Below are 15,985 nucleotides of genomic sequence, written 5' to 3' on the forward strand. Positions count from 1 at the left end.
AAGGAGTGAGAGAGCAGCAAAAAGAGAGAGGCAGGGAAGAGGGGGGTGGAAGCTGTTAGCATTCCATTTTTATTATGACATTTCACAGTCATCCGATTTAATGTCCCCTGACCGGATTGTCCGGCTGGAGACGGTGGGCTTGAAATGTTATTTAGAGCATTGATAAAAGGTGAGCGCCTGCGAGATGACAGCGAGTCATAAGGCTCTGCGCGGTGACATTCATTTTCTCCACAACAGAGATGGAATAAGACGTCACGGTGACAAGCTGTCACTCAAGACACAGCCCCGCCATCTCACCCCTCCCCTTCTCTCCCTTTTCGGTCCCTACTGTCTGGTTGGGGGTTAGAAGGGGTTCTGTGTGTGTGTGTGCGCAAGTGTTTATGTGCTACCCCTTTCCTGTAATGGGACTAAACCGCACTCCTCCTCAGCGTACCACATGAGTTGGCCTTGCCTTGCCGGCCCCAAAGCTGAGGGGGGTGGGAAAATATATTCTTCAGCCTTTCATTAAAAAAATAAAGAGGCCTCATCTCCCGAGCTTTTCAATCTCCTTGCCTGTCTTTTTAGGGGTCTGAAAAGCCAGCACCCCTTGCAAATCAGAAATTCCTCTGCTATGGAAATGCACCAGCTCCAAAAAAAAAGCCACTTTTCTTCAAGGTTGCAATAATCATAAATAACAAGCCCTTGATATCTACTGAGAAATCATGTATTGAATGTATGTGGAAATATACATTTTCCCCCTCAATCATCTCTTGATTTTTTTTTCCCCCCTCCTCTTCACTTGTGTGCTATCAGAGGATTTTTCAACAATAATATCGTTCGTAACAGGCGAAGGCAGTCCGAGTGTATAATGAATTAACTCTGCAGCCTGGCCCTGCACTTGAGAATTCAAATTATAATTATTCCTCTGGGTATGTGCAGGGCTTATTGCCAAGAAGAGAATTAAAGTGAAGTCTCCAGTGCTTTTGAAGGCGTACCAGTGAGATTGTGTCATCTCTGTCAGTCCAGGTCCATTCACTCTGCGCACATGAAAGTGTCCGTCTAGAAATGTCACAAGAGTTACTTCAACTTTCACTCTGTAGTTCATATGGAGGGAAGAAATGTACAGGCATATTTTATTTAGTGGAGAACTTTCCATCATTGTGCATTTATTAGACACACATGCGCAGACGGTTTTATTGGTCAGAGGTCGCTTTTTTTTTTATAGATCAGGAGGCTTCTCAGCTTTGCGTCGTTCAAAATCCTTAGGAGAAATTAAAACAAACATTTGAGACATTTGTTGGCTTAATTGTTTAGAGCTTTAAAAGTGAATTGACACATTAGAGCTAAGGAACCATCTATTTTTAGAAGAATTAGGTAAAAAAAAATCAGTAAAAAATATAGATTTGCAGACTTTGGTGTGACACAATTTGAATCATCGTTGAGGTCTCTTTTAAAGCTTCAGAGGAAACATTATTACTAGGATTTTTTTTTTTTATAAGAAGAAAAAGTCTGAGGAACAAAGACTTAAAAGTCTGTTAATGCGCTAATTTGATAATTAGCAGTTAAAACTGTCTAATTTGTGTAAGAATTTCTATGTAATATATATATATATATACATATACATATATATATATATATATATATATATATATATATGTATATATGTATATGCGCTGTATACATATATATATATATATATATATATATATATATATATATATATATATATATATATATATATATATATATATATACTGTATATGTATGTATATGCGCTGTATACATAATTATTTTTGTTTGACAAAACTGTACACACTAAAAAATGTAGTGAAAAGAGAGAGAGAGAGAGAGTGAGAGAGAGAGAGAGATAGATTACTCATGCTGTGACCACACAGTTAGTGTGTGATGCCTAGTTTGTTTCATGGCTAAATGTCAGCCCCTTTAATGCTACAAAAGACACACAAAGGAACTGTAATGGAGTATTATGGTCTCTCAATGAGAGGCTTTTATCGGTATGAGCGTAATTGACTCGCTCATAAATCATGCTTAAGTGTCTTTGCTGATGCACTTGTCTTTGAGCAGTTTATCCTCCTCCCGAAGATTTACTGTTTTAGAAATTAGTGGCGTCTCTGCTAGTATTTTCTGTTTTACTTTTCGTTTAATTGCTCACAGTTATTAGTTATCTGAAACTGAATGACTAGAATAAGAAATTATTTTTTGGAGGAACATGGATGTGAGTATGGACACATGCACTCTGATAGTGAATTGATATAACTTGGGTTTGACTGTTTTATTTGACTATTTTATTTTGTTTTATTCATTTCTTTTCCTCTTCTCACTAATGCCATTTTATATGCATTTGTATTTTAAATGCATCTGTATTTGTTCTAAATCATGCGTCTACGTAGAACAAGAGAATATTCATGTATCGGACCTAAGTAGTACGTTTTCTTGAGCTTATAAAATTCACTAAGTATATACACTAGCCGCGAAAAAAGTATTTGGACAATTATGCCACACTTAAAAATGTCAAATTGTCTTTAGATTATAAAACAAATGTCATTTCATAATTATATTACAAAGTGTTATTTAATGTATTTTACTGATATATAGCACAAACACTAGCAAGCGAAGTTAGTGCTAAGAAAATATCTATCAACATTTGTTTGCAGATGCCTTTTCTTTAATATTGTGTTATTGTGTGCTTTGAAATTCATTTATTTTTAAGCGACTTAAATGTTCAGATGCTTCTCAGCGTTGTATTTCCTTGGCTGTGTGGATATGGAGTCTCATATACTCTCAAATGCTTTTTCCCCCTCTTTGACCTCAACAGAGTCTTCTCAGATCCTTTAACAATATTAAAGATGTGGGCATGGTGCAGGTGAAGGTGATCCGAGCGGAGGGGCTGATGGCAGCTGATGTTACAGGTAAGGAAAACCCTCCCACACACACACATATAGTTATCCTGACATATGATTTCACACTCTGTTTTCCGTAGTGACTGATAAAGACTATCATTTCCCTTGGAATGGTCAGCAGGAGGCTGATAATATTGCATTCTGCTCTGTGCTAATGGATTGCTGGCTTCTGAGATCACTGTGCCTCTAAAAGTTTTTTTTTTTTTGTGTGTGTGTGTGTGTGTGAGAGTCTGCTCTGGTTTCCATTAATTCTTACTTTTAATTAGGTCTGCAGTGGACAGGCCTAGTTTCTGGCACTATGAATTATCAAGTTGAAAAAAAAAAGATCGGAGATGGTACAGTCAATTGATTCTTATTCGGAGTCGGAGTGTGACATTAACAAACACACTCACCTTGAGTCATTCATTAATACTACACTAGAATTAAAATCTAAATGTATTAGATTTGTTTTTTGTTCTTTTTTTTGCCAGAGTTGTTTTGAGACTGTGACCTCATTGCAACTGAACCAGATGCTTTGTGTTATATTCAAATGAAGATATTTATGTGTGCCTTTTAACTGTGCTTAAAGTAATACACCACCTTTAAAAAGTTTAAGAGTCAGTACGATTTGTTTGTATAAAAAAGAAAGAAAAGAAATGAATACTTTATTTAGCAGCGATGCTTTAAATTGATCAAGTTATAGTGTTACAACATATTTCTGTTTCAAACAAATGCTTTCTATTAATCAAAGAATCCTGAAAAACTACACAAAAATGTTTTTCCACAAAAATACTAACCAGCACAACTGTTTTCAACATTAATAATAATAAGAAATGTTTCTTGAGCTCCAAATCAGCATATTATAATGATTTCTGAAGGATCATGTGACACTGACGGCTAGAGTAATGATGCTGAAAATTCAGCTTTACCATCACATGGATAAAATACATTTTAAAAGCTGTTAAAATATAATCATAATATATTAAAATAGAAAACTGTTATTTTACATTGTAATGATATTGCACGAAATTAACATTTTTCTCTATTTTTGATCAAATAAATGCAGCCTTGGTGAGCATAGAAGACTGCTTTTTAAAAATTCTTAGCATAAATGGTTGTGTAGTTCACCCAAAAATAAAACAAAATAATTTATGCACCCTTATGTTGCTACAAACCCACATTACTTTTTAAATTCTATGTAGTGTGTAATTTCTCCACCACTAGTGTCACCAAGCACAATTGCAAAAATAATGGTTGTATTCACTGTATAAAGTGCTGTATAAACACTCTGAAACATCTACCATTGGTCAAACCTAGAATTGGCCGTTCTGGAAGTGTTTTAACATTAAAAGCTATTTGTTTAGCTTTGAAAGTTTTGCAGGCAATGTCAGTCCTGAGTTTGATTTGACCACTTGTGTGGGAAACGAAGCTGAGAATTGCAGCACAAGAATATTAATCAAGGCCGCACAATCGTTTGCAGACGAGGTGCGAGGCAGCAGCAATAAACTGGAGCGAGAAAGAGCGAAAAGACGGAGGGAGAGAGTGAGAGACGTAGAGGTCATTAGCACCGTCACTCTTAAGGTGGAGCATCTCGCGAGGTTCCTCTCCGCTAAGCGCTTTGCGTTCGCCGCCTCTCTAATCGGCTAATCGACGCCTTTAATTAAGACATGCTCAATGGCAGAACACCCCCCCCTCCCCTCTCACACCCTTCAGCCTCCCCCTTCCCGCACAGTTCTGCAATCACCCTTTTACTCGCTCCTCTCCGGGAGTCCGGCCCACTACGTTGACCTCGTAGCACGGTCTGGCGTTCCCTGGGGAACCGCGGCCTCCTCATGAGCTCTGATTTCACACTCCTCTCCCGCCACAAAGCGCCGGCGCACAAAGCTTTTCTAAGAGCCCCAGCTCGCTCACGGACTCACCGTCTCAATCGGCCCTGGCACCGAGGTGTCAGCCAACAAGGTTACGGGCCACGGAACAGTGCCTTCTCTAATAGAGAGCTCACTGGAGACAGGGAGAGTCCGGGAAAAGTGGAAGGAGAGTGGACATAAAAGATAATGTGGGCGAGAGGGAAAGAAAAAGAGAGGGAAATCTTAGTTCTCTTTCTTGCATCACCGAGTGTGTTTTTTTTTTTTTTTGTCCCACCCCTCCTTTCTGTCTGTTTTTCATTGTAATTAATTGAGGCTTTTATCTGGAGTGCCTCCACTCCAGGCCAGCAGGATAAATGGTGACAGTGTGTAAAACCAACAGTATTTAGGGACAGGAGACTGCTTTCCTTCTGAATAGACCCACTCAATACTTAACATAGATCACTTCAGATACAGACATTGCTCTGCCGGTCGGCAATTTCATTAACAACCAGTTTTCAAACAACAGTAGGAACTGTTCTGCCCTCACTGCCATCAGTGTGTTTGTATATGATAATCCTATGGCCGGCTAAATGCTCCTTTCTGCTTAACACAGTTCCTGCATTTAATTTAAAACGCCTTCCAGACCTGAAAAATGTAATTACCGTTTTGTACGTCAGCGTGCCGCACTCATCAAATTGCAGCCGGAATGAGGTTGAACTCATCTCGGCGGTCTGTGAGGATTTGCCCAGAATTAACCCACAGACAGTGTCTGCTCGGCCACACCTGGGGAGTCAAAGTTTCATTCAGTGCGAAGCGTGTAATTTGCTCAGACAGCTGCCTCACCAACACGTAGTAGTTTGTCGCAGAGGATGACCGAGTGTCACCGCGAGGATATTGAATAGGGTTGTACATTCCTGCGCCTATCAATATACATTCATTTAAACAGATGCAAATTATTTTTGAATGCTGAAAATATTCACAATTACTGTCAGTCATGGCAAATTAAGTATTTGTGTGCATAAATTGTAAACGAGTGCTAAAGCTGATTGAAAATAGGAGCAAGATTTTATTTATTATTCTTTTTACAAACATTAATATATATAATCTTATTTTTATCTCCAAAATGTATTTTTGAAACCAGTTTTGCTGTATTTTTTCCTTACAAATACAGTATATTATACAATATACTGCACATGCTTTTTTCTGTAAGCTGAAATTCACAGCCCAGATTGCGGCAGTAAATTTAGTCAACTAATTTGATTATATCAGACACATAATAGTGTAATCATCACATTTAAATACAATACTGATTATATATAAATAAAGAAAAAAAAACTCCTGTGAATTAAAAATATATTCAGGCCGATCAATATATCCCTGAAATTGATATGCTTGGTGACAGCAAGGACTTTCCATTGATCATGCTGACATTTATTTTACTTGTCAACTAAATGTCTTTGCTTCTCTTATTCACATGCAGGAAATTGAATTATTATGTATTACAGTTTAACTTTGCTGCACATGTTGCAAAGCCATTTTGAAATAAAAGTACCATTATGAATGTGTTATTTTTTTTGCCCCAGCTTTTAAAAATTCTGTTCTGCAACAAACAACAAAATTGCTCCCAATTGTTTTGTTTGGAGGTTTATTTAATGACTAAAAGTTTAGATCAAAGCTAATATGAAGAGTTTGTTGTTTAAGTTTTGGTTGAGAACAATATTCCTTTAAATTACGAACATTTATTTACATGTGTATATTAATAGTTGATTTCAAAGCATGTAGGACAGCGGATTACATAAATATGTCTCTAGAGTCGGCTTCTTATAATAACGTATTTTGTACATGACTGAAATATTCTATTGTACTTTAAAAAATAGAATGATAAAAAGAAAAAAAGATCTCTCACTTCAAGCTTTTTAATTTATTAATGTGAAAGTGTAATGCCCTGTCAGCAACTGGAAACAGACTCATATTTACAACGGTCCCCACTTGGAAAGTTTGCTACAAATTTCCCACATTCAGACCATTTGTATTTAAGTCATCATCCCCGTCTGCCCTCCGTCTGGAACCAGCTGTGTGTGTGTGTTCACACCAGACAGAGATAGAGATGTCCTCACGGTGCTCTAGGGCAGCGCAAAGGCTGAAAAGCTTATCTACCTGTGTGCAAACCACTGTGTCGGTGTAACAACAGGAAACCACGCCACACTGGGGCAAAATGAATATATCAAATCAGCTTTGTGATAAGTTGCACCTAAAGCTTTAGTCTGGGTAAAGACAGCAGTGCAGTTTGATCTGGCCCTTCAGGCTCGTTGCCCCATCACCTTTATCAGGTAGTTATTCCCCCCAGCACACCACCCAGTGGATTACACCACGGTAAATACAATGAAACTGATAAAATGAATGTGTGTGTGTGTGTGTGTGTGTGTGTGTGTCCCTCACAGGCAAGAGTGACCCCTTCTGTGTAGTGGAGCTCAGCAACGATCGGTTACAGACGCATACCGTGTACAAAAACCTCAACCCAGAGTGGAACAAAGTCTTCACGTTGTAAGTGTCAAGATCGCATATATACATCTGCGAGAGTGCTTGCATTTGCATATAATCATTTATTTATAGTCTACCAAATGATGTATTTTTAAGCACACTACAATGCTGATAGAAGTATATAAAATACTGTAATATAAAATAAATCTAAATATTTTTTACGTATACATGGGATATTATAATATTATAAACTAAATAATGATTTTTTTGCCAATAATTACATTTTTAATGTATGTTTAAAATATCTCGTGCAATTGCAAACCAAAAAAAAAAAAAAAAAAAAGGAAATATCTATGAGAATTTTTACCGATTATATTGAAAAAGCTTAATTATAAATTTTGTATTGATGAGCTCGATGATTTATAGAGATACACCTGAGAGCCGAGGATCACGGGATAATGTAGTCACGATTATTTAATGAAGCTTTGTATTGGTAGTTGGAAATGTGACATATAAGTAAACTTTGTACTTTAAGAAGAAAATGAACTTTTGTTCAAGATTACACTCCCTCTGCAAGTACAACCATTGTGCCGTTTGATAATGTGCCATACATAATTTCTTATATTAGTTCGATATCTAGAGGTTGTTCCATTGATGTTTTTTTTTCATAATCTTTCAATCTTCACGGCTGGAAATTCATTTGTGAATTCCCAGGGAAAGCTGGGTAATCTAGCCTCTCCTTGGAGCGCTCATCTCTTAAAGAATAACCTCATTTTCTTTCATTAGACTTCTCCTCTTTAGCCTACTTTTCAAAGATAGCATTTCAAATGGAGAATTGCAGCATCTTTTTTTAACCCCAGCACAATGGAGATTGTCACCAAGGATTTAGATGAATCACATTTTTTTGTCATGACTTGAAAGATCTTTTCAGTGTTTAATATTAGTCAATGACTTCTTCACCTACCTCTTTTTTTTTTCTTTCTTCAACTAGCAATGTGAAAGACATCCACTCAGTCTTAGAGGTGACTGTCTATGACGAGGACAGAGACCGAAGTGCCGACTTCTTGGGCAAAGTGGCTATACCATTGTTAAACGTAAGTCCTGAGCTCGCAGGCTTTCACTTACAACAATGAATCAGTTTGAGATTGGGGAAAAGTACAAAAGTACAAAAAAACAAATATGGCATGTATCTCACTTTTATTGATTTTAGTAATCATAGAGTAAGATGTGAAAGCAAGAAGCACACAGAAACAAAAAAGTAAAAATAAAAAAATCAAACTTGACTGATTTTGGTAATCATAGAGTAAGATGTGAAAGTGAGAAAACACAACAAAAGGTTTTAAAAAGCATACCATTTTTAGACCAGCATAATGTGCCTAAACTTTATTGATTTTAGTTATCATAGTGTAAGATGTGAAAGTGAGAAAAACACAAAGTTAAAAAAACAAATAGAAAGGAAAAAAAAAAAGAGACCAACATGGCATGTTTCTAAAATGTATTGATTTGAGTAATCATAGAGTAAGATGTGTAAGTGAGAAAAACACACACACACAAAAAAGAAGCCTACTAACAAAAACAGAGAAGAAAAGAAAAGATGAGGGGGGACGCAATGTGCGCTCCCAGGCTGATTCCCCAGGATAGTTAATTTGCGGCTGACAGTGGTCGGGCCGTAATGAACAGGTACTTGTCAGAGCCGCCACAGTTGTTTTGGGCTCTCTGTCAGATGCAGCAGCTGGGGTTCAGAGGTCACATGAAGAGTGTATTCAGCTGGGTATTGCCAGACAGACGGCTGTCATGTCCCTCTCCCGCAGATCCAAAATGGAGAACGCAAAGCTTACGCCTTGAAAAGCAAGGAACTGACAGGGCCAACCAAAGGGGTCATCTTTCTCGAAATAGACGTGATTTATAACATTGTAAGTCCCACTCTCTTTTTCTCGCTTGCTTTTTTCTTGCGTTTTTCACTTCTTTATCTGCTCGTTCTCTTCAGCTTCTCCCGGGCTGTCTGTCCCCGTCCTTATTCTCTCTTTTAATTACTGAAGACTCCCCTTTCCTCAGCCTTTTATTTGTGCGTCTGTGTACCGCTGTGTGTGTCCGTCCGCCATTTTAGGCGGGAGTGTGAGAGAGCGTCACATGGCGTGGTGTGGTGTGGAGTGTGTGAAATGGAGGGATGTCTTGAAATATGATTAGATCGTTAATGTGATCACGTTCACATCTTGAACTCGATGGTGGACTGTTACATTCAATTAGTTTATATGTTGCAGGTAAAAGCCGGCATGAGAACTCTGATTCCCATCGAGCAGAAATACATCGAAGAGGAGCCGCGGGTGTCCAAACAGGTAACAAGAACGCTTTAATCACACCTTTGTTGAAGATATTAATAAAATCCGCCCCAACACCAGTCGTAGACAGCAGCATCTTTCTCCTCGTCTTCTCCCTCTCTCTAGCTCTTTCTCCTTGTCTCTTCCTTCTCTTCTGGAGGTGCTGAATAGAAATGTCAAGCTGTCAACGCTGGGGGTGCATAAGTAGATTGGCCATCCTTTAGTTTGGACCTCAGTGGTTCTTCTGCTGTGCTTCTTTTTGTCACCCTGTTCAATGTCTCCCCCCATCCCTGACAAAGAGCTGAATTGTAGGGGTTGTCCCAAATCAGACCTGTCACTGAGACACTGCTTGGGACAAACACACACACACAGACACACTCTATCTGTCACGCAATAAAGCGCCGCTGAATGCAAGCTAGAAAGTGCCCACTCTGCACTTTTCGGTGTGAATTTGCCCCCCATCTAAACTGTTTGCGAGCGAGACGAGAAAGGCTGAACGGCGAGGGCAACATATCAAATCTATCTCCACAAGATTTACTTCTCGATACTGTCCCCTTCATAACCGTTGAAGCTCATTTTGTCGAACATCTCAGACATATTTTATTCTTTAGTAGTTTGATATTGTATTTCACCTCACATGTACTCTGATTAGTCCCAAATGAAAAACAAAATTGCCTACTTTAAAGGCATGGCCCGAATCCTACACTTCACCACAGTAAATGTGGATAGTTACCATGATCAAAGCCGTAGCATTATAAAGCCATTATGCGACCAGGAGCGTTTGATCTTCCTGTGAACACAGGAAGCAGCGGTCATTTGCAGTTCACCCGCTCGCAGAATCACGAAAAAGACAATTTTATTAGAGGCATGACAAAAAAATCCATAATTCTTGTTATGCTCCTACAAAATCGAAAATAAATATGGTTTGGATTTCTCTTATTTACTGCACTAGTATCATATTTTTGGTGTTATGCCTTAAACTTAAAGTAGTTTCTCCTACTAACTGTTGAAAGTCAGTTATTTTAGTGGTGTTTTTAGTTTTTTTTGTTTTTTTGTAACACTTTACAATGTCTCATTTGTTAACATTAGTTAATGTATAACTAACATGAATTAACCATGAACAATACATTTGCATTTGATACTATATTTGTTTCATTTTAGTTAATTAAAATGCAGTTTGTTCATGTTACTTCACAGTGCATTAACTAATGTTAACAAATACAACTTTTGATTTTAATAAATGCTGTAGAAGTGCAGTTTATTCTTAGTTAATGTCAACTTATGTAGTTAACTAATGTAACCTTATTGTAAAGTGTTACCGTTTTTTATTGTAAATAATTATAAATAAATAATGTCAAAAATTATGATAATGTAAAATATGTTATAGAAACAGTTACAATTTTGGAGGTCGGTAGGATTTTTAAAAACATTTTCTCTGTTTTCTCTTTTAATCTCTAATGCTCTCCAAGGTTGCATTTATTTGATCAAAAAAGGCAGTAAAAACAGTAATATTGTGAAGTATTATTACAGTTTAACTGTTTTCTGTTTTAGTACATTTTAAAATGTAAATTATTCCTGCGATGGCAAAGCTGCCATTACTCCACTTCACATGATGAAACATTTATTTTTGTTATCAATGTTGAAAAATGATTGTGCTGCTTAATGTTGTTGTGGAAACAGATTCTTTCATTATTCCTTGATAAACAGCAAGTTCATATAAACACCATTCATTCATAAAAGTCTTTTATAACGTTATAAATGTCTTTACTGTCACTTTTGATCAATTTCATGCATCCTTGCTGAATAAAATTATTAATTTCTTTCAAAACATTTGAACAGTAGTGCATGAAGCATAATAATAAATAACGGAATTGTCCTTATTTTTTAAATCATTGGGAATCAATGTGATTGTGAAATGGTGTCTGTTGTTCTGACACTCAGATGCTGCTGCAGAACTTCAACAGAATGAGGCGCTGTATCATGTTCCTGCTCAATGCTGGCTGCTTTATCAACAGCTGCTTTGAGTGGGAGTCTCCTCAGAGGAGCATCTGTGCCTTTCTGGTAAGGACCAGTATGCATTCAACCACACCAACAGTCACACACAGCAGCTCCAGAATGTATTTGGACACATTTACGTTTGACCACAATATAATTTCATCAAGTTAGAGCTAAAATAATAATATATATATATAAATAAATAAATATATATATATATATATATACGCAGTCTTAACATATTGCAACCGGCCACTGAATATATATAGTACCGGTCAAAAATCTGGAAACATTACTATTTTTTATCATCAAGCCTGCATTTATTTGATCAAAAATACAGTAAAAACAGTAATATTGTGAAATATTATTACAATTTAAAATAATGGTTTTCTATTTTAATATATTTTAAAATATAATTGATTTCTGTGATGCAATGCTGGATTTTCACCAGTCATTACTCCAGTCTTCAGTGTCACATGATCATTCAAAAATAATTCTAATATGCTGATTTGATATTCAGGTTCTTTTTAATGTTGGAAACAGTTGTGCTGCTTGATATTTTTTTTTGGGATCCTGTGATGCTTTTTTCAGGATTCATTAATGAATAAAAGTTTCAAAAGAACAGCATTTATTCATAGAAATCTTTTCTAACAATTTAAATCTTTACTATCACTTTTTATCAATTTAACACATCCTTGCTGAATAAAGGTATTAATTTCTTTAAAAAACAAAAACAAAAAAAAAGTGTAGTGTACATATTGTTAGAAAAGATTTCCTTTTTAAATGAATGCTTCTTTTTTTACATCAAAGATACCTGAAAAAAGTATCACAGGTTATAAATATTAAGCAGCAACTGTTTCCAGCATTGATAATAAATCAGCATATTAGAATGATTTCTGAAGGATCATGTGACACTGAAGACTGGATGGCTGATGAAAATCCAGCTTTGCATATACATCTCGTTTGCAGCAGATCATAACAGCATAATGTTCAATGATCAAAACATTTGTTGTGTTGATCTATTTCAATTACTGTTTGATTTGGTCTTTGCAAACAGCTGAAAGTCTGTAAATTTTGCCAATAAACCTGATTTTCAATGGGGGTTGAATAATTTCAATTAAAACTGTGTATATATAGAATATTAGAGCATTGAAATATGTGAAGAGTTTGGTTCCAAAACGCGATAAACGGCATTTAAAAAACAAGTAATAAAAACTCAGTGAGTGTTTTAGCGCAATTTTCTGACGTCATGGGATCACAACACTAAGAGATAGTAAATGTTTTTATGGGTATTTTTTTTATTTATTTATTTTTTTTTTTTTTTTGCGTTCCCGAGAATAGACCTTCCTTAACATAATGCCGAAAACCCGAAGTCTCTAGGTGGTTTGGTTGAGGAGGAGATAGAAGTGCAAGATTGGTGCGCACAGACAGAACAGAAATCATGAGTTAACAATCGCAATTTTGTCCGTTTCAGCAAAAATCAGTATTGTATCTGGTCAGTATTGAAAAGTACATTTTTAATTTTACGTAAAATGCTATATCCGCCAAATTATTTCTTTCTTTCCAAACTGCGACAAATGCCAGTGTCCCTTCTCTGCAGAATGCGATACATCTGCTCAACCAATCACAGCGCACCATTCCACTCATTGTAAACAGTAATGGTGACGCTTTGAATACACCCGACATCCTAGTTTTCCATATTTCCTTAGTACTTTGTACTTTGTGATCAACAAACAAACAAAAAAATGAATAATTTTGACAGCATTGATGAACCTGTGGTGGTTTCTGTGGTGGGGAAGAAACGTAAGCCATCAAAATCTAATCATTTACGTGAGGAGATTAAGAAGATGAGGCACTCAGGAGGAGGAAAAATGCCGGCTGTTGCTTGTTCTCACACGACAGCATCAAACTTCTGTCACACTGACACATTGACCCTAGGGGATCTTTTGAAAAACTTTAAATTGTTTTACTCAAAGACAACGAAAACCGAGCAGGACCAAGCCATTTTACAGCTGTTCGCCGTGAAAAAAGTTCAGCGGCGACGTCCGGCTGATTGAGTGCATTTTTAGTCCAGTGCCTGTATATAAGATTTGTATTGTCATATGTGGGTCAACTTACTTTGTTGTGTATTTTCAACAGTTTCAATATGAAAAATAACTTTTATATTGATTCAATGGATTAATTGCATTTTGAAAAAAAAAAAAAAAGTTTCATGGATTTATTGAAAAAATAATCAGTTTTTTATAATAAATCTTTGACAATCAAAATCTGAATTTGATTTTTTTTTTTATGTTATTATAACCTAAAGATGCTATGTGAAAGTTTGAAACAGAAAATAGTGGTTTTCATCTTGCCACTTTCCTGGTAAAGTAAACTCATTTTTACTCGAATGAATCAAAATGGATTTATCGCGTTTAGGAACCAGACTCTTCATGTATTAGATAACAAAATACCGGAGTGGAATCTAGTTAGTCACTTTTCTGAGCCATTTTTGCAACCAATTCATCCCAAAGTCATTTTAGTATATGTTTGAAGTAAGTTCATCACATTAACTATGAACATGATCCATTAACATTTGACAACCAGAAAGTGTCCAGATACATTTATCTTCAGTATATCGATTCTAATTTGAAACGTATTTTTTGGTGAAATGTATTGCTTCAAAAGTGCGCTGCTTCTTTAAAATATTTCTTAAAAAGAATTGCCACTTTGCTTGATATTTTGTTTCTAATGCAATGATTTTTCAAACATTTTAAGTGTGTTTTAAGTGCCCAAATACTTTAACATGGTAGTGTGACAGGTTCTGTGGTGATCAATTGGTTCACGTGCACACATTTCTCATCTCCCCTTCTGTTGTGTTAAAGATGTCCAGAATTTTGCCCATTTGTCTTTGACATTCTCCAGCACTCCTCTCAGTAGTCGTCTGAATTCACGAGCGTCTCTTTCACCTTCAGATTGTAATTGGACAGTTGAACCTTCATGAAAAGGACACCCTTTCTGAGTGGGCCGTGTGACTAAATGCTTGCACAGGACATGTTGGCTAATGTTTGCCTGTGATGCTGCATAATTTGCTGTAGGCCCTGTCTGTTTCAGGACTCGCGTGTCTTTAAGTGTCGCTGGGTAGGCCATTAACATTTGCTGCTTGACACATTTTAATTTAGGTACACTTCCGAAAGCAGAATCCGAGGGCACACGCGTGAGTGGAGGGACAGCTGTATCGATCAGCTAACATTTTAGTTGAACATTTTTTTTCTTTTTTTCTTCATGGTTGTCGGGGGAAAAAACACATCAATGAAAATGTCAGAGGAAGAAATGTCAAGAGATTTGAGGAGAGTAAAAACAAAAACAATTACATTACATTTGTTCTTAATGTTCAAATGCTATTATAAAAATTATTATGCAGTCACATTCGGTTCAGTATGTCTGACATGAACTACAAAAGTAAAAAAAACAAAAACATTAATAATAATAATAATAATAAAAGTTGTTTTTTTGTTTTTGCAACTTTTGTATTGCCTTCACAGCTGTCTTAATAGCCGGTAATGTTATTCTTTGCACTCTAAATCTCCCTCCTTAAGAGCTCTCTTAATCATCACACTGATTTCTTTCTTTATCACCAGCCATCTGGTTCAGGTGAGCCTTCACTGCTGCGCTGAGACACACATCTGTGCCGTTCTGTCAGCCGCTGACAGTTGTAAGCCAAAAGAATACAATAGTCAGACACCGGCAGAGGTGATTTCGCATTCAAGACTTGCAGAACCTCCGGTGCTTGCCACACAAAGGTTAGCCAAAGCAAAGGGGCTGTTTGCGACGCGCAGATAAAACCAGCTGCGAGCGGCGGCGGCGGGAAGCGTTGTGATTTGCTATTCTGGTATTTTTAGGTCTGTGCCTTTTTGACATTTTAGAGTTCTTGTTTTTAGCTTAGGTTTTGAGGTTGTATTGGTGTTTTTGTTGATGTTGTTGGGATTTTGTTGCAGAAACTCTTCCAAAGATTTTTTTTTGTTTTGTTTTGTTTGCTGGTGCTCTAAATACTAAGCGTGTAAGTGTTTCAGTGTTAAAACCTTGTCTTGGATCCTAGTTCAATATGCAAAGACAGCTATAAGCAAGCCATTTATATATGTTCAAAACAGACTTACGAATATATTCCAAAAATCATTCAAATTCAAATTCATTCCAAAAATCCAGCAAAATACTGAAACACTTGACCGACTCAGATTGTTCTCCAAGTTTTTGTTATGGGACCTAAAGGGATAGTTCACCAAAAAAAAAAAAAAAAAGCGAAATCGCTCTCCAAAGCGATTTAGTCCAAATTTTTGAAGAGACTGGATCGCTTTATATGTTGAACAGATTTGATTTCATTCACATTTAAACATTGACCAGCGAACATAAACAGAAGCTCAACCGTACATGCTTGACATGCGAGAACAAACCTCATCGGTTCTTGCGGAAGCTCAAACGTGCTGCGTAA

General features: G+C 36.6%; 1 protein-coding gene across 6 annotated transcripts in view; it reads left to right on the top strand.

Annotated features, from left to right (window-relative positions):
* mctp1a (multiple C2 domains, transmembrane 1a) overlaps window positions 1-15,985 on the top strand; it is a 302,675-nt gene that overhangs the window by 132,374 nt on the left and 154,316 nt on the right. For all 6 annotated transcript variants that reach the window (XM_079870387.1, XM_079870389.1, XM_079870388.1 and 3 more), the window contains exons 10-15: window positions 2,813-2,906; window positions 7,165-7,267; window positions 8,196-8,298; window positions 9,016-9,117; window positions 9,466-9,540; window positions 11,464-11,583. In XM_079870387.1, coding sequence (XP_079726513.1) covers window positions 2,813-2,906; window positions 7,165-7,267; window positions 8,196-8,298; window positions 9,016-9,117; window positions 9,466-9,540; window positions 11,464-11,583 — 597 coding nt within the window. The remainder of the gene's footprint in view (window positions 1-2,812; window positions 2,907-7,164; window positions 7,268-8,195; window positions 8,299-9,015; window positions 9,118-9,465; window positions 9,541-11,463; window positions 11,584-15,985) is intronic.

The sequence above is a fragment of the Squalius cephalus genome (genome assembly GCF_949319135.1).
Source record: "Squalius cephalus genome assembly, chromosome: 5".
Lineage (NCBI taxonomy): Eukaryota > Metazoa > Chordata > Actinopteri > Cypriniformes > Leuciscidae > Squalius > Squalius cephalus.